Source organism: Carassius gibelio, chromosome A24, assembly GCF_023724105.1.
Source record: "Carassius gibelio isolate Cgi1373 ecotype wild population from Czech Republic chromosome A24, carGib1.2-hapl.c, whole genome shotgun sequence".
NCBI lineage: Eukaryota > Metazoa > Chordata > Actinopteri > Cypriniformes > Cyprinidae > Carassius > Carassius gibelio.
The window spans coordinates 10852770-10871893 of NC_068394.1; the positions used below are offsets into that span (position 1 = coordinate 10852770).

Below are 19124 nucleotides of genomic sequence, written 5' to 3' on the forward strand. Positions count from 1 at the left end.
TCCTCATATATTTTATCAACAGTGTGTTTTAGTTGGAATAAATACTATTTTAAATATCCAGAACCAGAACCCTTTTTCAACAAAAAATTTTCATTAATAATTTTGTTGACATGATTTACGCTGCAACAGCAACGCATTTTTTTTTTTACTTTAATGTAAAGCCTAAAGGGTTAGTTCACCCAGATAGCAAAATTATCTAATAAATAACTTACCCTCATGTTGTTCCAAACCCATAAGACCTCCGTTTATCTTTGGAACACAGTTTAAGATATTTTAGATTTAGTCCGAGAGCTCTCAGTCCCTCCATTGAAACTGTGTGTACGGTATACTGTCCATGTCCAGAAAGGTAAGAAAAACATCATCAAAGTAGTCCATGTGACATCAGAGGGTCAGTTAGAATTTGTTGACATCATTTTTTGATGATGTTTTTCTTACCTTTCTGGACATGGACAGTATACCGTACACACAGCTTCAATGGAGGAACTGAGAGCTCTCGGACTAAATCTAAAATATCTTAAACTGTGTTCCGAAGATAAACGGGGGTCTTATGGGTTTGAAACAACATGAGGGTAAGTTATTAATGACATAATTTAGCTATCTGGGTGAACTAACCCTTTAAGATTTACTGTAGTCACACACCAAACATTTGCACAGAGTTCTATCACAGAGAACATTTTAACTGTATTTCCCCTGGAGCTACCTGGTGGAATCAAGCTTGTTTTAAGTAATTAGGCTCTTGCATCCTGTATATGAGTACAGTAGCCAACAGTGTGTCATCTGCTGAACTCAATAATTGTGAAGTTTTAATGATTTTCAAATAGTTGCGGCATCCATCTGCAATTCATCTCTCTGCAGGTTTATGAAGTAAATTGGGGAAACTTTGAGAGACAGTGGATGCTTGTGAGGTTTGGTTTCAGCCTGTGCGTGTGCGCATGCATACGGTATGTGTGTGTGTGTGTGTGTGCTGTAGTCACAAGCTTGTGTGTGTGTATGCATCTAGTGCACTTGCCAGCTCTCTACACTATGTTTGGATTGTCTTGCTTCCTTCTGTGTATGCAGATGTGGGCATTTGCATGCACATCAGTGCTTGAGAATGGCAGTCCAGCAGCCCCTAGAGCTATATGCATGCTCCCAAAGAGCCAAGTGTTAATCCTTTTGAGCGTGTTGTGTCTTTACACACAGACCGTAAAGTACTGTTCAGATCTTAAGCACTGTAATTACTGTTTTCTGCGTGTTATAAGCAGCCGTCAAACAGCTGTTCAGAGATCCAGTCCTGTGATAGATTCTGTAGCTGTGGTGGTGTTCATACAGTAGAGCATGGCGATAACAATGACAAGGTCATGGGTTCATTTTGCAGCAGTGGCGTATTCAGATTTTAAATTTTGGGGGGCCATCTTAAAATGTTACATGTATAGCCTATAATGTCTATACTAAATGTGCCTATTTTCAAGTGTTTGTGTGGAGTGCAGAAACAGAGTGTAGAAGCTGAATAGCAGCATGCATATACTGCATGACAGTTAACTTGGAGGCACCTGTGTGATCACTTGCATTTAAAATACTCATTATTGGTCATACAGACAAAAATAATCACATTGGTTGAATCTGATAAGGGTATGCATTTGTTTGTGTACATCCACAATAACAACAAAACGTTGTGCGCTGTAAAAGAATGAAACCAAACAGGATAGTATTTCTGCAGGCTTGGTACCTGTTTAATTTACCTGTGTGTCATAAATGAACTAAAACTCTATGGCTTCACAGACATGAGAAATATATCTATAGAATGCTAAAAGTTCTAAAAAATTTAAAATTCATTTTGGATACAAGCATCTGCTGAATGCATACGTGTATATGTATAATGTATGTAAATGTGGTAGATTTGGAAAAAGGATGGTTGCATTTTTGGTGTGTGCTATTTATGCATATAGCAGCCTTTTAAGCACAAAATAGATCTATTTAAACAAGAATATCCTTGACTCAAAAGGCTTGTTTGACCATGTTTACAGTTCATCCTTTTGTATTTAAACTGATTTAATTCTGTGCTGGTTGTGCTGGATCTAAAAGTGTTTGTTTGTTTAGTCATGTTAGCATTTGAAAAATCTGCAGTCCCTCTTACATGCAGTTATAGTTTAATAATAAGAGTCACCCATGGACAGACTTTTCTTGGAATTCATTTGGAATGGATGGATGCAATGTTGGACGGGGAACAATGAAATGACAAATGGATGGATGGATAGATAGATATATATCTCATTAACATTATGTTTCACTTACTGTAATATTTAATAGTTGATATGTTAAAATGAATGATAAATGGATGGAATGTTGGTTGGTTGGATGGATGGATGGATGGATAGATAGATAGAACATTAACACATTATATTTCACATATGTTAAAATGAATAATCACTATAAATGGTGTGCTTTGCCTTTCTTATGTGTCTGCAGATGGGACGCCTTACACATGGTGGGTCGGCCGCGGTAACGAGAAGCACTTTTACTGGGGCGGCTCTGTGCCGGGCATTCAGAAATGCGCATGTGGCATTGAGCGCAACTGCACTGACTCCAAATACTACTGCAACTGTGACGCCGACCAGAAGCAGTGGTAAGCCACACATTATTTGAGTAGCAATATGCTGTTTCCATGGTGATCAGCAAAGCCAGTAGCTAAGAGACTATGAGCTTTGGACTCAGTTTCTATTTCTGAGTTACTGACCTTCTCAGTCCGCCTATCAAACTTAAAGAGAGACAAGCATATCATGTTCGCATCTGCCTTATTGTCTCTGACTATTCATTAAATAACATGTCTGCTTCGTGACGCAGTTGTCTCGACCTCAGCACTTGTGCAAATGGCAAACAGATTGTACTGATAAAGAAGTTTAAGTAGAGCCGAACCCTGATATTCCCATCAACAAAAGCTCTGGCTAGTGTGTTTGGTGGCATTATTACTAAAGAGAGCTGTGGGGGAGATTGCAGAGGAGGGGAACAAGGTCATTCATCAGACACCCTGATAGAATTGTCTGTAATGCATGTGTGTATGTATTGCTTTGAGACACATTAATTTACATCCGTTCTAATGGCTCTTTACACAGTAGCTGTTAATGCCAGTCAGCTGTTAAAGAACAGAGAGATAAACAATCCACCGTTAGTCACCAATCTCAATCTTACATTTGCCAAGAGAAGAAGAGAGAAAGTCTGTTAATATTACCATTACCATTGTTCCTTGGATCAGAGCACAATTATATTTTGAGCCAATCACCTGCAGTAAAATATATGTCATATATAACTAAATACTGTGCATCTGCAGCATAATAACATATCGACAACTGATTGGCTGATGGCATCCCAAGAATGTGCAAAGTCCCAAGCTCTACAGATGTAACCATTGTTTGTTGTTAAAGTGAACCTAACACACACAGATTCTGCCAATCTCTTGTTAATCTTGAGTGCCCATAGAGTAGTACTGCATCCTTCATATCTCAGAAGAATCTTTAGTTTTATCAGATTTATAAAAGTCAGAAACAACTTTACCGCTTCTCTTCGAAAAGAGTCGAGCTCCTGGAGGCGTGCCGTGGGCGGAGCTAAAGAGTCTGCAAACTGTGACATCGACATAAATAAAACAGGAACAAAAACTTTAGTGAAGTCAAACAGGACCAAAGTCAAAAAAAAATAAGAAAAAAGTATTTCCGAAACTTATTCAAAACCTGGAATACTCTGTCATACATCAACCTTTTTTTTTTTCTTTTTTTTTTTTGACTTTGGTCATGTTTAGCATGAGAATCTATCTCTTTAGCAGTGTAAATAAGTCCGCATTGGCATTGGCATTAGATATCCCCCTTACCTGAAACTTTTTCAATAATTTAAAGTTGAAAATAACTAAAATACTAATATTAAAACTTTGCAGCTAACTGAAATAAGCTTACACTGAAGTACTAAAATTACTAAAACAAAAACTGAGATAAAAATGGATTAAAGCAATACAGAAAATGACAAATCCGCATACAATCTATCTATATTAACTATACATTAACTGTACATTAGGGCAGGAATTAACTAGACCAGTTATTCAATTAGTGCTCACATGTAGTACTGAATCATTCATGTGGAAAAGCCTTGAACAAAATAGTTCAGTGTAATTAAAAATTGTCACAGAGTTTGCTTGTCCTGTACATCTGAATGCATATCAGAGTATTGCAACATTAACTTATCAACATGTTAATGTCAGACTGTATTGAAATCAACTGAAATCAACTTGTGTTCTCTTCTGCCAAGCACTATTTCTGTGGCATGTGGAGTTGGTGATACCTGCAGTATGTAGAGCATTTCAAATCAAAGGATCCATGACAGGTTGCAGTCTTAAGGGCCGTTTACACAGAATGTGTTTTTGTATTCCACTGAACTTCTTTTCTACTGTTTTTCTATTGTTTGCTGAAATGTGTGCATCTCTCATATGACACTGCAATCTAAAACTATGGTTCGACACTCCTGCGTCTTGCATTTTTTAATTCATTCTTTAACACATTCTGTGTAAATGGCCCCTTAGAAGGCAGCTTACTTGGTTTTGGAACAGCTATAGACTATCAGGCATTTTAAAGCATTGGCACTCCACAGGAAGTGTATTGGATGGATTGGTAGAAAGTAATAACCAAACAGACTTTATGTGCCCCTGGGTAACTGCGTGCTTGTGGGTGTATAATGTACATTGTGTTTGTTTGCACAGGTTCCATTATGCTAAGAGCTTAGAAATTATCTTTTAATACTATATTCTTAAGGTAAACATAGCCTCAGTCAGTGAGCTGTATCTTATTAGCATATTAGAATTTGGGTTTTCCTGATGGATTTCTTAATCATCATCATATTTTTGATACATTTTGTAAATAGTTATATAGCTAGACTGTTGGAAAGAGAGAATTTTGCTGCTTCCGTTGCTGGTTTAGCTGAACACACAGTAATATGTGTTAATGGCCCATGCACAGATGGACAGCGGGTTATTGTGATGCCCTCGCCTCTTGTCATAAACCCCAAGCAAACTGAACCACCATGCATAATGGATACAAATTTGGAAACTGGATTTCAAAGCAGCATGTTTCATTCCCAACCACATTGTTGATGGTGTTTTTTTTTTTTCCTCCACTGGTTTGCGATACATAATTGTTTTTTAAATGACTTTTGCAGATGCATTGGCACTGTGATAGATGTATAGTGCATGTACCTGTCAGATTTATGTATGTGTGTGTTCACTAATGTTTACTAATTTAGCAAAATATGTGGAGTGAGTTTTTCCACTGATTAAACAAATTGCATTGCTGTAATTAAACAGCCAGTCGTCAATGTCAGATGGCTGCTTTTGAAAGAAAGCAAATATTTTGCGTATTAAAGCTTTAATGAGTTTATTAGATCTTGTCAACAAGGAGGGGTAAGATTCTTAAGGTTAAGTACTAGGATGCAGAAAAAAGGAAATGTTTATTTTTTTACATCATAGTTTATTATGAATTATATTGTTTGGTAGGAGGGACGATTCCGGGCTTCTGGTTTATAAAGACCACTTACCGGTCAGCCAAGTGGCTGTTGGGGACACAAATCGACCCGGCTCCGAGGCCAAGCTGACCGTGGGACCTCTCCGTTGCTATGGAGACCGTGAGTCTATTTCTTTCTCCTTAAATAATACTGGCTTCGGCTCACAAGAATACAGCTTGTGGATTTAATAAACAAACAGCTGAACATGGACAACTAATTATGTGGGTTTTAATGCTTTATTAAATTAAGTAAACAGTTAAATGTTGTTTGCATATTATTCTGAGCATGCACTGCTGTTTATTTTGTTATTATAATTTTGTTTTGTTTTTTTTGTCCTTTGCAATTTATGAAAGCAGATTTCTTCGCCTGGTAGTTACTGTGTACCAGGATATGAATCTTTTATGTCTTCACATGGTGGCCTTGCAATTAAAATCCTTCCGCTGTTGAAATATGTTGTAATAATCTGAATTGCCGAAGGATTTGTTTTAATGGCATCTTCTTTAAATAGATGTTTAGCATTTTTAAAGGTAAGCCCATTGTCTGCAGCACTATGAAAGAGGACGAGGAAAGGGTCACAGATGTCTCCAGCTTAACCGATCTGAAGTTGTGATCGGCAATCAGAGCTTTTCAATCATCATTACATCCCACAGAGGGCCCATGCCACTCATTTTTAATGCCACTCATTTTTAAAAATTGGTGTCAACAGCCAGCTTGCCACATCTTCATAAAAATGATGATAATATTTTTTCTTCTCTCTGATCAATTGTGAGGTAGGCGAATTAGACCGTGCATGTTTTTTTTTTTTTTTTTTCAGGTGCAATTATTTTTCAGGTGCAATTATGAATGCCCAAGTTTCAGCAGAGCGAGACTGAGAACCCAAGGGTAAAATACAGAGACATCCCCCACCATCATCACCATGTGAAATGATGCATTTTTATGCTTCATTATTCCTGTTAATTGCATCTGGCTTATTACTTAGATCAGGTGCATTCCATTACACTCACCTGTAAGGCAAGAACGTCATCTGCTGTTTACCACACACCTGTGATTGGAAGATATTTGTCCTATTATTCAGTTCTCTTGTAAATGAGGTCATGTAATACTATGTTTTCATCAGGTTCTTCCAACTTCTGGACATATGCTTTAAGAACATACAGTATGGACAAATATATATATACATATACAGTATGGACAAATATATATACATATATAAATTAGATTATATAAGCTGATACAGTACATGATCAGAGATTGTCAGTACATCACAATTTTGTTTGCTTAGCCTTAGCTAAGAAATATCGAGATCACTTTTGTGCCCTTGACCAAAGCATTTATGCCCAAATGACACCAGGAGAGCAATGCCCATAATAAGGATACTGCAAATAATCAGATTAAATTCTCTGCTAATTAACTTTTTTTCCATGATGTTTTATGTCAGTTGCACAGCTATCTGTGGATTTAGTAGCCACAAAGTGCACGGTTCCTCTTAGAAAATACTGCACCTCCTGGTCTGGAAACATAATCATTGCTCGTCAGGGGGTTCCCGCAAATCATGGCGAGTGCCCACCACACAGGGCTGGCTCTGCTATTATTTATTAATTTATTCAAATATACAAGGCCTTGGTAGGAAGGGAGCAGAGTAGTAGTACATTAATGCACAATGCCAGCCTCACTATGGTAATTCTGCATATAAATTTTGTTCTTAGCCACCTGCGTGTGCACAAGAAGAAAGTTATAGGTCTTTGGACAGTGTGCATCTCATCGCTGCTGGGTTTCTGCTCAAATGCCTTCTAGCATGGGTCCAGCAATCCCCTAAAGACCTGTGTATTTTTGCACTCATTATTTATTTACCGCAAAGACTCAAAATTAGGTAATTGGATGCACAGGCTGAATGTCAATGTGGTTAGGAGCCTTAATGTGAAAATAATATGAGAAACCAGAGTCCGGTCTGATTAGGTTCAGAAATCAAACGTGAGAGCATTTCAGATACTTTTTCACTGAAAATATTTCCTTGCTTCTAAGGGACCCCTGTTTATGTCTTTATTTTGTTGAATATTTGAAGAGCCCTGTAAGAATACAAAACACATCCACTACAGAAGAGTTATTTTAAGTGAGCATTCTTTAGTGAGCGTGGTTTGAAGTATAAAAGTATATAAGTTTAAGCATTTTAACTTAATGCATCACAGTTCCTACAAAAATATGAATCAGCACAACTGCTTTCAACATTGTTAATTATTAAAAATGTTTCTTGAGCAGCAACTCGGCATATTAGAAGGATTTCATAAGAATCACATGAAATCTAAAAACTCGAGTAATGGCTGCTGAAAATTCAGCTTTGCCATCACAGGAATAAATTTTGAAAAATATTAAAATAGAAAGCCATTACTTAAATTGTAATAATATTTCATAATAATACTGTTTTTAGTGCATTTTTTTACTAAATAAATACAGCGGTGATATATACTGCATATTACAACCTTAAATGTACATATTACTACAAGGGTAATTGCACCCTTTATTGATAAAAAAGCTGTTATACCCCTAAAGATAAAATTTTTGCACATTTTCTTTGACAGTGAAGAGGTTAATAATCAGAATGATTAGTGGCTAGTCTTTAGATGTATTTGCAATATCTGGAAGGTCCTTTTAGTTGTGCATACACTGTATATTATATCATTCTTTGCATTGGTTGTTGGCATAGATGGTTAATTTGAAGTGGGAGTAATTTGTAGTCTTGCAGACAGATGCACTTCAGTCTAAGCAGCTGGCATTTGAAGGCAAATTGTTTCATTTCTGTACAACTAGTGACACCAAACTGAATTTGCCACAAACTGACACCATTGAACTAAGCTATACATTGGCATCTAGGGCTGTTCAAACAAAACATATAATTTTAGTCGGAATATGTTATATTTTGAAGAAGAAATCGTAATATCATCCTTTTTAAAGTGAATCTAATCAAGATTAATCCAAAGGTTCCGTGGTAATTAGAAGTGTGTCCAATAATTTGTGTACTTGCTTCTGTAATCTCTTAGATGCTGTTTTCTCTGGAAAAACCTTGGATTAGTAGCTTAGCTTGTGCTCTCAAAAACAAAACAAAAAAGTGGGTTTCTCATTTACTCAAATCAATTAATCTCCGTTGCAGTGCCACGGCATAGGACATGCGCCATCATCTTCAGGCAGGTTGCATAATTAATACTCATTAATAACCAAGAGAAGGAATAAAGATAATAAACAAAATGATGATTTAATGATGCATCTTGCCTGGCTATGATGTGCTGTGACTTAAGACCCCTGGCTGCTTTGCAAATTAATTAAGATAGATAACCTGTCAGTGATAAAGGAATAAGGTACCCCCGCCTAACGAAGCAGTTTCTAGAAATTATAAATTAGTGTGCCGTGTGCAATGTGATGGCAGTTCCATGATATATGTAAAATATTGAATATGTCTCATTACAATGCATTAGACATTTTACATCTGAGTAGTTTTCCTGTTTGATTGTTAAGACTTATGTTCAGTATATAATTATGTGACTCACAAATAACTACAGCTGAGTGAGTGACATCGCTGATAGGAAGTTCCATCTTCATTGCAAAAAAAAAAAATGGTATTAGCTGCAGTTAAAACCTTAATTTGGGGTCAGACTGGAGTCCTACTTTGATCAAGTTCCAACTGTAGAATTTGAGTTTAACACCGTGTAACTGGGGCCATATGAGTGGTTTAAATGATTAAGTCATTCAATTTACAAATTATCAAAATTATGAATTGATGATGTGAACAACTTGAGTTTGACACAATTTATCATTCTGAAATGTCCTATAACAGGGCAATTCAATTGGCGGCCCGCAGGCCTAATCCGACCCACCCATCATCTTCATCCAGCCTGGGGGAAGAGTTAAGCGCATGCCTGAAATATTTTTTGCTCTAATTAGTTTGTCCACAAGGTGGCAACACTGGCCCGGGCCGTTGTTTCACAGCCGAAAAAAAAAAAGGAAGACACTGACCGACAAATGCTCATGTGAGGGAATTATGAGATATCCGCAACTGTAGTTTAAACCATAGACTGTAAAAAAGATGGACGACACACTTTCACTCACTTCCATTAAAGAAAAGTGAAGCCGCCATTGTACCAATAGGATGCTGCTATATTGCTCTGATTTGGGACCAGAGTCTGTGCAGTAGCGAACTCGGGACCAGAGTCTGCGTAGTAGAAAGCAAAGTGGATCCGCGTCCTGCCCACATTCCCACAGAGTCAATCACAAACACATACCACTTGCCTTTTTTAAATTAGCCTGACTGGTCCAATTTTTGTCTGCTGATTTTTTGTATAAGAAGCCTGTGCTGAAATTAAGTAAATACAGCTCCAATCTCTTCCTGAAGATCCTGAAAAAGTCAGTTGGCACCTCAGTTGGCTCAGAGAAGCTGTCAGTCTAAACTGTCAATCATGATGTCACACTCCCGTTTTAATAGCATCCCATAACTAACTAAAACCAAACTTATTTTAAAAATGAACACCCTAACTTACATCAGCAAGATAACATCTGCATCAAATGACATAAACCATGTTTGAAAACAAAATATTTAAAGTGAAATTTAATTATTAAGTTTGACTTACGTCCCATTAGATTACATGGAGAGGGCAGGGTTTATGAACCATACTGGGACCAGCCACCTGTGGGCAATCAAAATCAATGGCTTCACTTTTGGCGCACTTGACTTAAACGAGTATAATGACTGTGCTATCGGTCATATCTTCTAGCAAGAAATAGCACAGAGACTGGACAAAGTTGCGTGTTCGGCTTTCCATGCGTCATGTGCATCAGCTTTTAAAGAGATAGCACTGTTTTTAAAGTGAAATCTGATGAAGCCTGCCATGGATGTAAATCAAAGAACAAAAGAAAAAGGAGAAATCACTCCACTGCTATAGTCGCTGATTAACTTTTGTAGTTTAAATAGGCTAAAGATTAATTTATATTAATTTTATAGTTTATACTTATACAATTTATAGTTTGTGAAGACTGTTTTAAGTTCACTTAAATTAAAAGTTGTCATATTTTTTCATTTCAGAGCCTATTAAGTGTTAAAAAAATAATGGCTTTCAATTATACTGTTGAAAGGCTATAATTATTTGCTAAAATTGAGGGAAAGTGAATTTAATAGAGATATCAGTAACATTATTGGTATCAATAATACTGGCCTTCATTAACAGAAGGCTACTTAGTAAAAAAGATGCCATTAAACCGTATTTAAAATATCTTTATGTTGTTTCTTTATTAATTTGGAGGTTCAATGTGAAATACTGATAACATAAATGTATTAATATGCATTTAATTGCAATTAATTGCAAAAAAAATGTGTGATTGATTAGTTCTTTTTTTAATCGAGTGATAGCACTAATGTTAACCTTTCAAAGGTGTTATTGATGGAATAATATGTTTATTTTACAGCTGAATATGCTTTTCAATTAAATTTTTTATTTTAAAGCCTCCCCCAAAAAAGACATTGGGATGACCGCCCCCACCCGACCCCCTTAAAATTTTCAATTAGATAATCTGGCCCTCGAATGAAACTAACTGAATAGCCCTGTCCCATAATATCTTGGAAGCATATGATTAAGAACCCTGACATTTTGTAAAAATGCCAAAAGAATGAGCTGAAGTCACAAATTCTCTCTTGGCTAGCTTAGTATTTAACCAGACATGATGCAAACAGGAGAGCTGCAGGTAGGAGAAAAAATATGTTTCATCAAAAATAGCAATGATTTCTACTAAATCGACCAGTAAATTATCATTAGCGATGAGGATGTTCAGTGTTGCTTAGTTACTGAATCACTGGGCATGCTCTCTGTGCCATTTCTCATGCATTCATGATTGGTTTGCACCTGGAGACTAATAAGGGACTAATTCGGGATCTGACGTGTGTTAGGATGTGATGTGCCCAAATTCCCAGAAAGTATCCTGACCCGACTGCATTAGATCAGTTGAATTCGGGAAGAAGTGATTCACTATGCATTTAGTCTTTTCTGGAGTGATGTCACTTTTATAATGCTTGTGAAATCTATTAATATCACCCTGAGCCTCGGGTCTACTGGACACTGAAAGTGAATTTCATGTATAATAAAAGGTTCTTTTGTCTCCAGCTGGAAGAAAGCCTGCCGTTTGTGTCATTATTGAGAAGTATGCACAAATGAAATCTGCTCATAGCAGGTGAGCAGGTCCTAACTGTGGGAGACAGGGGTTAGTCGTCACATTTTACTCCAGTTAATATTTCTCAAGAAGGTTTATCTATATATATAGACTTTTACCTTAAATTCTTGTGTAAAAAAAAAAATATACATATATATATATATATATATATATATATTCTTTCTACCACTAATGTCGGGGGGGTAGAGAGGTACAGTTTATTTTATTTCTTTTCATTTCAGACATAATACTTTTCAGCAAAGAGGCATTAAACTGATTAAAAGTGATAGTAAAGATTTTTACATTGTTACTTTTTCAAATAAATGCGGTTCTTTTGAACTTTGTATTCATCAAATAATCCAGAATGTATCATGGTTTGCACAAAAAAAATATTAAGCAGCACAGCTGTTTTCACTGATAATAATTAAGAAATAAGAAATGCACCAAATCAGCATATTAGAATGATTTCTGAAGGAGAATGTGACACTGAAAACTGGGTAAAAATTCTACTGAAAAGGGCTGCTAAAAATTCAGATTTCCATCACAGGGATAGCATTTTAAAAGTATATTAAAATAGAAAAGTTATTTTAAATGTTATTAACATTTTACTATTTATTGTGAAACATTAATACAACTTATTATTTTTGTATATATTAATATAGCAAATGAAACTTTTCAAAAACGTTATAGCCAAAATTTAAAGATTACAACTATTATGAAACACAAAGTAAACTTGTACATAGTAACATGAAAGAAATAGTAGTAAACCGTATTAAATTAGATATGAAGGAAGAAAATGTGATCTTAAAGTGTGACCCAGACCCTAAGAATGTCTCTCTCTTCACTACATATTTGACATAATGTATATCTGTAAAATATTGAATTACTGAGATCTATTGCTTCTGACAACCGGTCCTGTCTCCTCTATTTATTTTGTTACTATTAGACTAATTATGACTCAAACTAGCAGTCAGCTGCTTTTTAAATTAATGTTATATTTACTTTCCTAAAAAAAATGTATATTACTAATTATTGTGCATTTAGAATGACAAACGATTTCCATTATAAGACCTGTTTGTAGACCGTGAATGTTCCCTGCTAGCTGAAATGCACTCATATGTGCCGCACAATTTTAAAGCATCTCTTCAGAGCTGTTGATACAGAAAAGTTTCAATAGGTGCTTGCTAAAAATTCAGAAGTAGACCTGACATTTGGCTTCCACTTTTATGATAACAAATGACAGCTTTGCTATTTATGAGAAAAAGTCTGTCTCATTCATAGGGTGTATTCAAGCAGGGATTCATCTCCTCTTTAGAAAATAGAAAAAAATAATAATAAAAAAAAAAAAAAAATATATATATATATATATATATATATATATATATATATATATATATATATATATATATACTTTTATTCTTTGGTGTAAACCAAGAAGGCTGGTTTCTCTAGCACTGCCAAAGTTTGTCAATCAAGCCACAAAGTTTATAGAGTTTTTGCCAGTTGTGTTTTTTATTCACATTAATGAGCTCATGGGGTAATTTAGATTACAACTGTTTGCTGTCCATCTGCCCTAGACCCAGACAAAGGTTAACTATCATAGTTAATGAGACGAGTGGAAAAATCTGACACTGTTCTGCTCTATTCATCACTGTGCCACAAGTAAACACTTTTTAATGACCTCTGATCCAGCTGTCTATTGTAAAGATGCCATCTGGGGGACTGGCAGCACCACATATCTTGTCAAACAATAGTTGAGCATCAAAATGAATTCTGGGGGTTAGCTGAATTTGAGCATTGTACAGTAAATCCTGCTAATATTATGCCTCACTGTGTCTTATAAGGGCTTTAAAGTGTTCCAAATCTTGATTTTCATGCTGCTTAGTCTGACATGATTCATTTATAATCAAAATATGACATTTCTGATGTTCTGGGGTCGGTTTTATGTCAAGTTAGTGTATAAGAACACATTGAAAATATCAAGAATATACAGTACATGTTTTAGTTTGCACAAATCTTGACATTTTAACTTTCTGTCAGAGAACTTTCTTTTCCACCTCACCATCTGGGTTGAAAATAAAGGGAGTAGAATTTTTCTATACTTAAGTAGCCTCACACGTCCCAGGATCCTGTCCAAAGGGCATCAGTGGATGCTGTTGAAAACCTCTTTACTGAAACACATGGTACCATTCACACCTGCAAAACAAATGTTTTCCTTCTCTGACTTCACTATTGGGTCAGTCCACAGGGTGAAACTGCGATTTGGGCTCACCATAGAGAGCTTGCTTTGATGGGAAAGCACAGATTTTGCTGCATTTAGAGTGCATCTGTACCAGTTGACAGACCAAAGCTTTTTGTCCCTGCCTGTCTTGTTGGTGGCATTATACACCAGACACTAGATAGCCTCTGGCTGTTTGATCATATTTTGATATCTGTTAAAGATCTTTTCTTTCCCATGCTAATTTTCTCCAAAATAAACTTCTAACCATACACACATTAGCCATAAACACATTTTTACTTCTAAGTACTAAATATTACTTTCTGGTCATAAAACTGTGTGTGTGCTGCTCATTTCTTATTATTATAAACACTGAAAACAGGTGTGCTGCTTAATATTTCGGTGAAAACCATGTTTTTTTTTTTTCATGAATAGAAGTAAAAAAATAAAGTCTTTACTACCACTTTTGATTAATTTGATGCATCTTTGCTGTGTAAAAGTATTACATTTGATTATTAACTATTATGATATTGTTATCTTAAAATGAATTTTCTGTGGTAAAATAATTTGTATAGCTGTATTTATACTGTAGATAATATGTAGATACATTGTAGTTAAATAAAATATGTAATTGGTTAGAAATTGCTCTTTTTGAGTGCATCCTCAATAAGTTTATTTTATATATATATTATATATATAAAAATTTATATATATATATATTTATATATATATTTATATATAATTCTTATATTAATAATATCAAGATATATGTCAAATATCAATAAGCATATGACTGAAAAAAGTAATTGGTCAAAAGATCTACTGTAAGTACCTTGCAACAAATTCAGGGCCAATTGCACAGTGGCAGATTTTACTCACTTTTGGCACTTGGTCCTACTGTAAGTGTTAATTTTGGACCCTGGAAGTGTGTGTATCTTAAACTTTTATTGGTGTGAAATCAATTATCATGCCATTGATGCAAGTCCAGGCCACAGTCAACAGCTTAGAATTAAAGTCTCTTTCTGAACGAAAGTCCTCAGCATTTGACATTGTGAAAAAAAAAAAGAGGAAAACTGTATTTTCTATGGCATTCATATAGGAATATCATGGAGACTGACAGTGAGTAACAGCACCCAGAGTCAATAACAGGCCTGCTTACTGATCTGTCAGTCAAATGTCAGAGCACCAGCACCATGTAATTCAGTACAACTGATTCTAATGACTCCTGACTGCCAGGATTTAACCTGAGACTGCAACATCTGTTAGGTCTGAGCATTTATTCTACTCGGAAATCCAATCTTTGTCCCTTTGTGAGTATAATGTTCAGTTCCTCTAAATGCAGTGTTGTGTTGATGGATTCAGGTTTGGAGTTCAGCACAGGTGCCATGGTATTGTTCATGACTTGATATACTGAGTTTTTCTTTCTCGGCTACAGGGATGTGTCCAGAATTCCAAAAATGATCAACTCTGATTGGTCGACTCCCAAGTCAGAGGTGGAACTTTAGTAAAGCCTGATTTAGCATTTTGTTGGAATATATATATATATACATTAAATACTGTGTATTTATATCATTACATTTATTAAATGTATTATTAAAGAAGTAGAAGAAATGAAAGGTAATTAAATGCAAATTAACAACCCTGAGCATAAAACAGTGAAATATTGTAAAGTGAAAATGTATTTACCAAAGAAAATACCAATGCTCACATTTCTTAAATATACAAAATATGAAATACAATATTTTTATTATATAGTGTCTTTCGTGTGTGATTTGTGTCCTTAATAATTAAATAGTAATAAATGATAATATTCATGGTTAATTTAAAAGATATTCAGTTATAGAAATTTCCTAATAATAACAATAAGAATAATAATGATGATAATAATCAGTGTCACTTCAGAAATCATTCTAATATACTGATTTGCTGCTCAAAAAGCATTTATTTTTATTATCAATGTATCAAGGTATTAACATCTGTAAAAACATATCTTTATCTAAATCTCGTTTGATTTGATTTGATCAGTGACACATTAGACATTTGTACCTTTTAAATTTTATTATGTCACACTTTCTAATAACAGGGTTCAAATTGAATTCAAAAACATGGAAAAATATTATATATATATTTTTTCTTCCCATCCCTAAAAACATGTTGAAGTATTAAAATATCTACTATTATTATTATTATAAAAAGTAATTATTATCATGATCATCAGTGATTGTGGGTTATGCTTCTTGCTACTGTGAGTCTGTGTTCCATATGCCATTGTAAAAAAAAAAAAAAAAAAGTCTGGACGCATCACTGCTCTGCCCTTGTTTACAAGTGTGGCTCATGTGGTCGATGTGCTATAGTAGAGCTGTCTAGTCCAGTTGCCAGTTAAGAGAGGGAGACAGAAAGTGAGGAAGTCAGCTTTAAAGAAAGAGCAAGTGCTTAGTAAATGTCAAATATAAAGCATGCGTGACGAAGACTGGCCTTTGTGTTTGGTCTCAATGGAGCCTACTGTTTAATAGAGGCCTGAGAGAGGTTGTGACCATCCAGCCGGCACAGGAGTGATCTAATGTGTGCCCACTCACCACTGTGGCATCAACACGGCTGCAATTATGAAAGAGGGTTGAATCAAACACTGGTGTGTGTTTAGCTTTACCCCGTGCTGAGTGTCTGTCTTTACTGTCGTGAGTGCTCATGCTCAGATGCAGAAGTAAAAATGGAATCACTTAGTCAAGTGATCGCTCATCACAGCTGCAGTTCAAATGTCTTGTTCATTAAGTTGGAAATGTAATTGTGTTGCAGATGCGTGAATGCCACTGATGATGATGTGGTGCAATAACCTTAACACAGAGATGAGACATTCAGACCACACTGAAAATATCAGATTCAGAGTCTAATTTAAAAAGGTGATTTATTTCTTCTGCGAAATGCAAAGAAATATTTTTTGATGTTTTGAAGTTAATGATGTCCAGTGCTTAGGCCCCATTGACTTGCATTGTACTTACCTATATAAATATATAGTTTTTTTGTTTGTTTTGTTTTGTTTGTTTGTTAATGAAAATATAATTAAAAAATCTATTGTTTGAATATCTCTGAATTTTCTGAGCCATTCTTGAACAGAGGATCATCGCTTTTGACTTTTCTTTGACTTTTTCTGGGGTTTATATATTTGGACCACCTCATTTCCCTCATTTGTTGACTGTTAACACATTTCAGAGCCGTCACACTCCTGGGGTCTGTATAAGGTAAACAGCATCTGTGCTGCTGATAAATGAGCTTTCTGTCACATGTTTGCTTTTATCACCCCACCTGAACAGCACTGAGGTCTTCAGAGACCACTTGCTTCATACCTTCGTTTCTTAGAGTGAAACCCCAGAAGAATGATGAAAATCCTTTGGAAAACAAATGTATATACTTTCAGTGGGAGATACACTTGAAAGTGAAAGTGAAGTGAAAGTGAAGGGACTTTCAGCCAAGTATGGTGAATTTGTGCTCTGCATTTAACCCATCCGAAGTGCACACACACTGTGAACACACACACACACAGGGACTCAAACTCACAACCTTTGGATTGGGAGTCTGACTCTCTAACCATTAGGCCACGACTTCCCCAGAAGTCCACTTCTTAATATATATATATATATACTTTTCTTTTTAACCATTAAAGCTGCAGTAGGTAACTTTTGTAAAAATATAATTTTTACATATTTGTTAAACCTGTCATTATGTCCTGACAGTAGAATATGAGACAGATAATCTGTGAAAAAATCAAGCTCCTCTGGCTCCTCCCAGTGGTCCTATTGCCATTTGCAGAAACTCCATCGCTCCCGTTAAGAAACAACCAATCAGAGCTGCGGTCCGTAACTTTGTTTGTGTTCAAAATGTAGAAAAATTTATATAATAAGCGAGTACACCATGAATCCATTTTCCAAACCGTGTTTTTAGCTCGTCTTGAATAGTGTGCACCTATAAGAAGTGTTTATATTTGGACTATTTTAGATTGCTTCGGGGGTACCGCAGTGGAGTAACCCAGTACCTTTGTGATTCTTCATAGACATAAACAGAGAGAAGTAGCTCCGGCTACGATGTTTTTCCTGCAAGACGCAAGCAGTTCTGTTTATTAACCGCTAGAGCATCAAAAGTTACCGACTGCAGCTTTAAGCTGTTTAAAGGAGTAGTTCACACAAAAATGAAAATTTGCTGAAAGTGTACTCACCCTCAGGCCATAGAATATGTAGACAAGTTTTTTTCGCATTTAATTTTAGCATTACATCATAAATTTAGATATTTTGGAGAAATTTAGCATTACATCACTCAATATATTGTCTGTGGACCCTGCAGTGAATGGGTGCCGGCAGAATGAGAGTTCAAACTGCTGATGAAAACATCACAATAATTCACAATTAAAACACATGACTCCAGTCCATCAATCAACATTAAGTGAAGGTCTGTTTGTTTGTATGATGGAAAAAAAAAAATATTCATGTGTTTTTAAGTCCTCTATCCATATTGCTTTTTCCAGTGGAAAAATTCATCTTTTCTGAATCAGGAGAGAAATATATAAAGATACAAGCACAAACAGTTCTAAACAAATCTGTTTTTCATTTGATGTGAGAATAGGGGATGGACTTTTTCACTGGAATTAAATGTTATAATGAATTATGGAATGGTATTTCAGCCAGAAATGATAGCTTAGAAACAAAGAAACAGTAAGTTATACATTGAATTAAATGTGAAATTTTACAATAAAAATACTTAAATGATCTTAGAAAACATCATTTTTACAACACAGTTTATAAGTCTCATCACCATAAAGGTGCTTTGTATATGAATTGTTTTAAGAAAACTTGAATCAAAGTGGTTAAGACTTTATTTCTAGCTCTGTGATGGCCATTCACCCTCCTGTGGTCCTTCAGCTGCTCATGGGTCACGGTCAGATTGCAGGGTGAACAATTTTGCAACTTCCAACTTCCTGGCTGAAGGCTGCAGGTTGTTTACTGTATTTTGTATCATCCATCTTCCCCTCTGTCCTGACAAACACTCGCCGTTCCTGCTGCAGAGAAAAACAAGATGCTGTTATCACTACACTTCACTGTAGAAATGGTGCTTTTTGAATGCAAGATATTTTGGGCCTTCGTCTGATGTACACTTTTGCAAAACAATCCAGTTGCAAAGTTTTAAAGTTCTTTAGCATAGCATAAATAACACTTGA

The 19124-nt window shown here is 35.5% G+C and overlaps 1 protein-coding gene across 1 annotated transcript in view; it reads left to right on the top strand.

Moving 5' to 3' along the window:
- LOC127946186 (contactin-associated protein-like 2) overlaps positions 1–19124 on the top strand; it is a 361215-nt gene that overhangs the window by 290444 nt on the left and 51647 nt on the right. Inside the window, exons 14-15 of the mRNA XM_052542554.1 lie at positions 2449–2605; positions 5510–5637. Of these exons, the coding sequence (XP_052398514.1) occupies positions 2449–2605; positions 5510–5637 (285 nt within the window). The remainder of the gene's footprint in view (positions 1–2448; positions 2606–5509; positions 5638–19124) is intronic.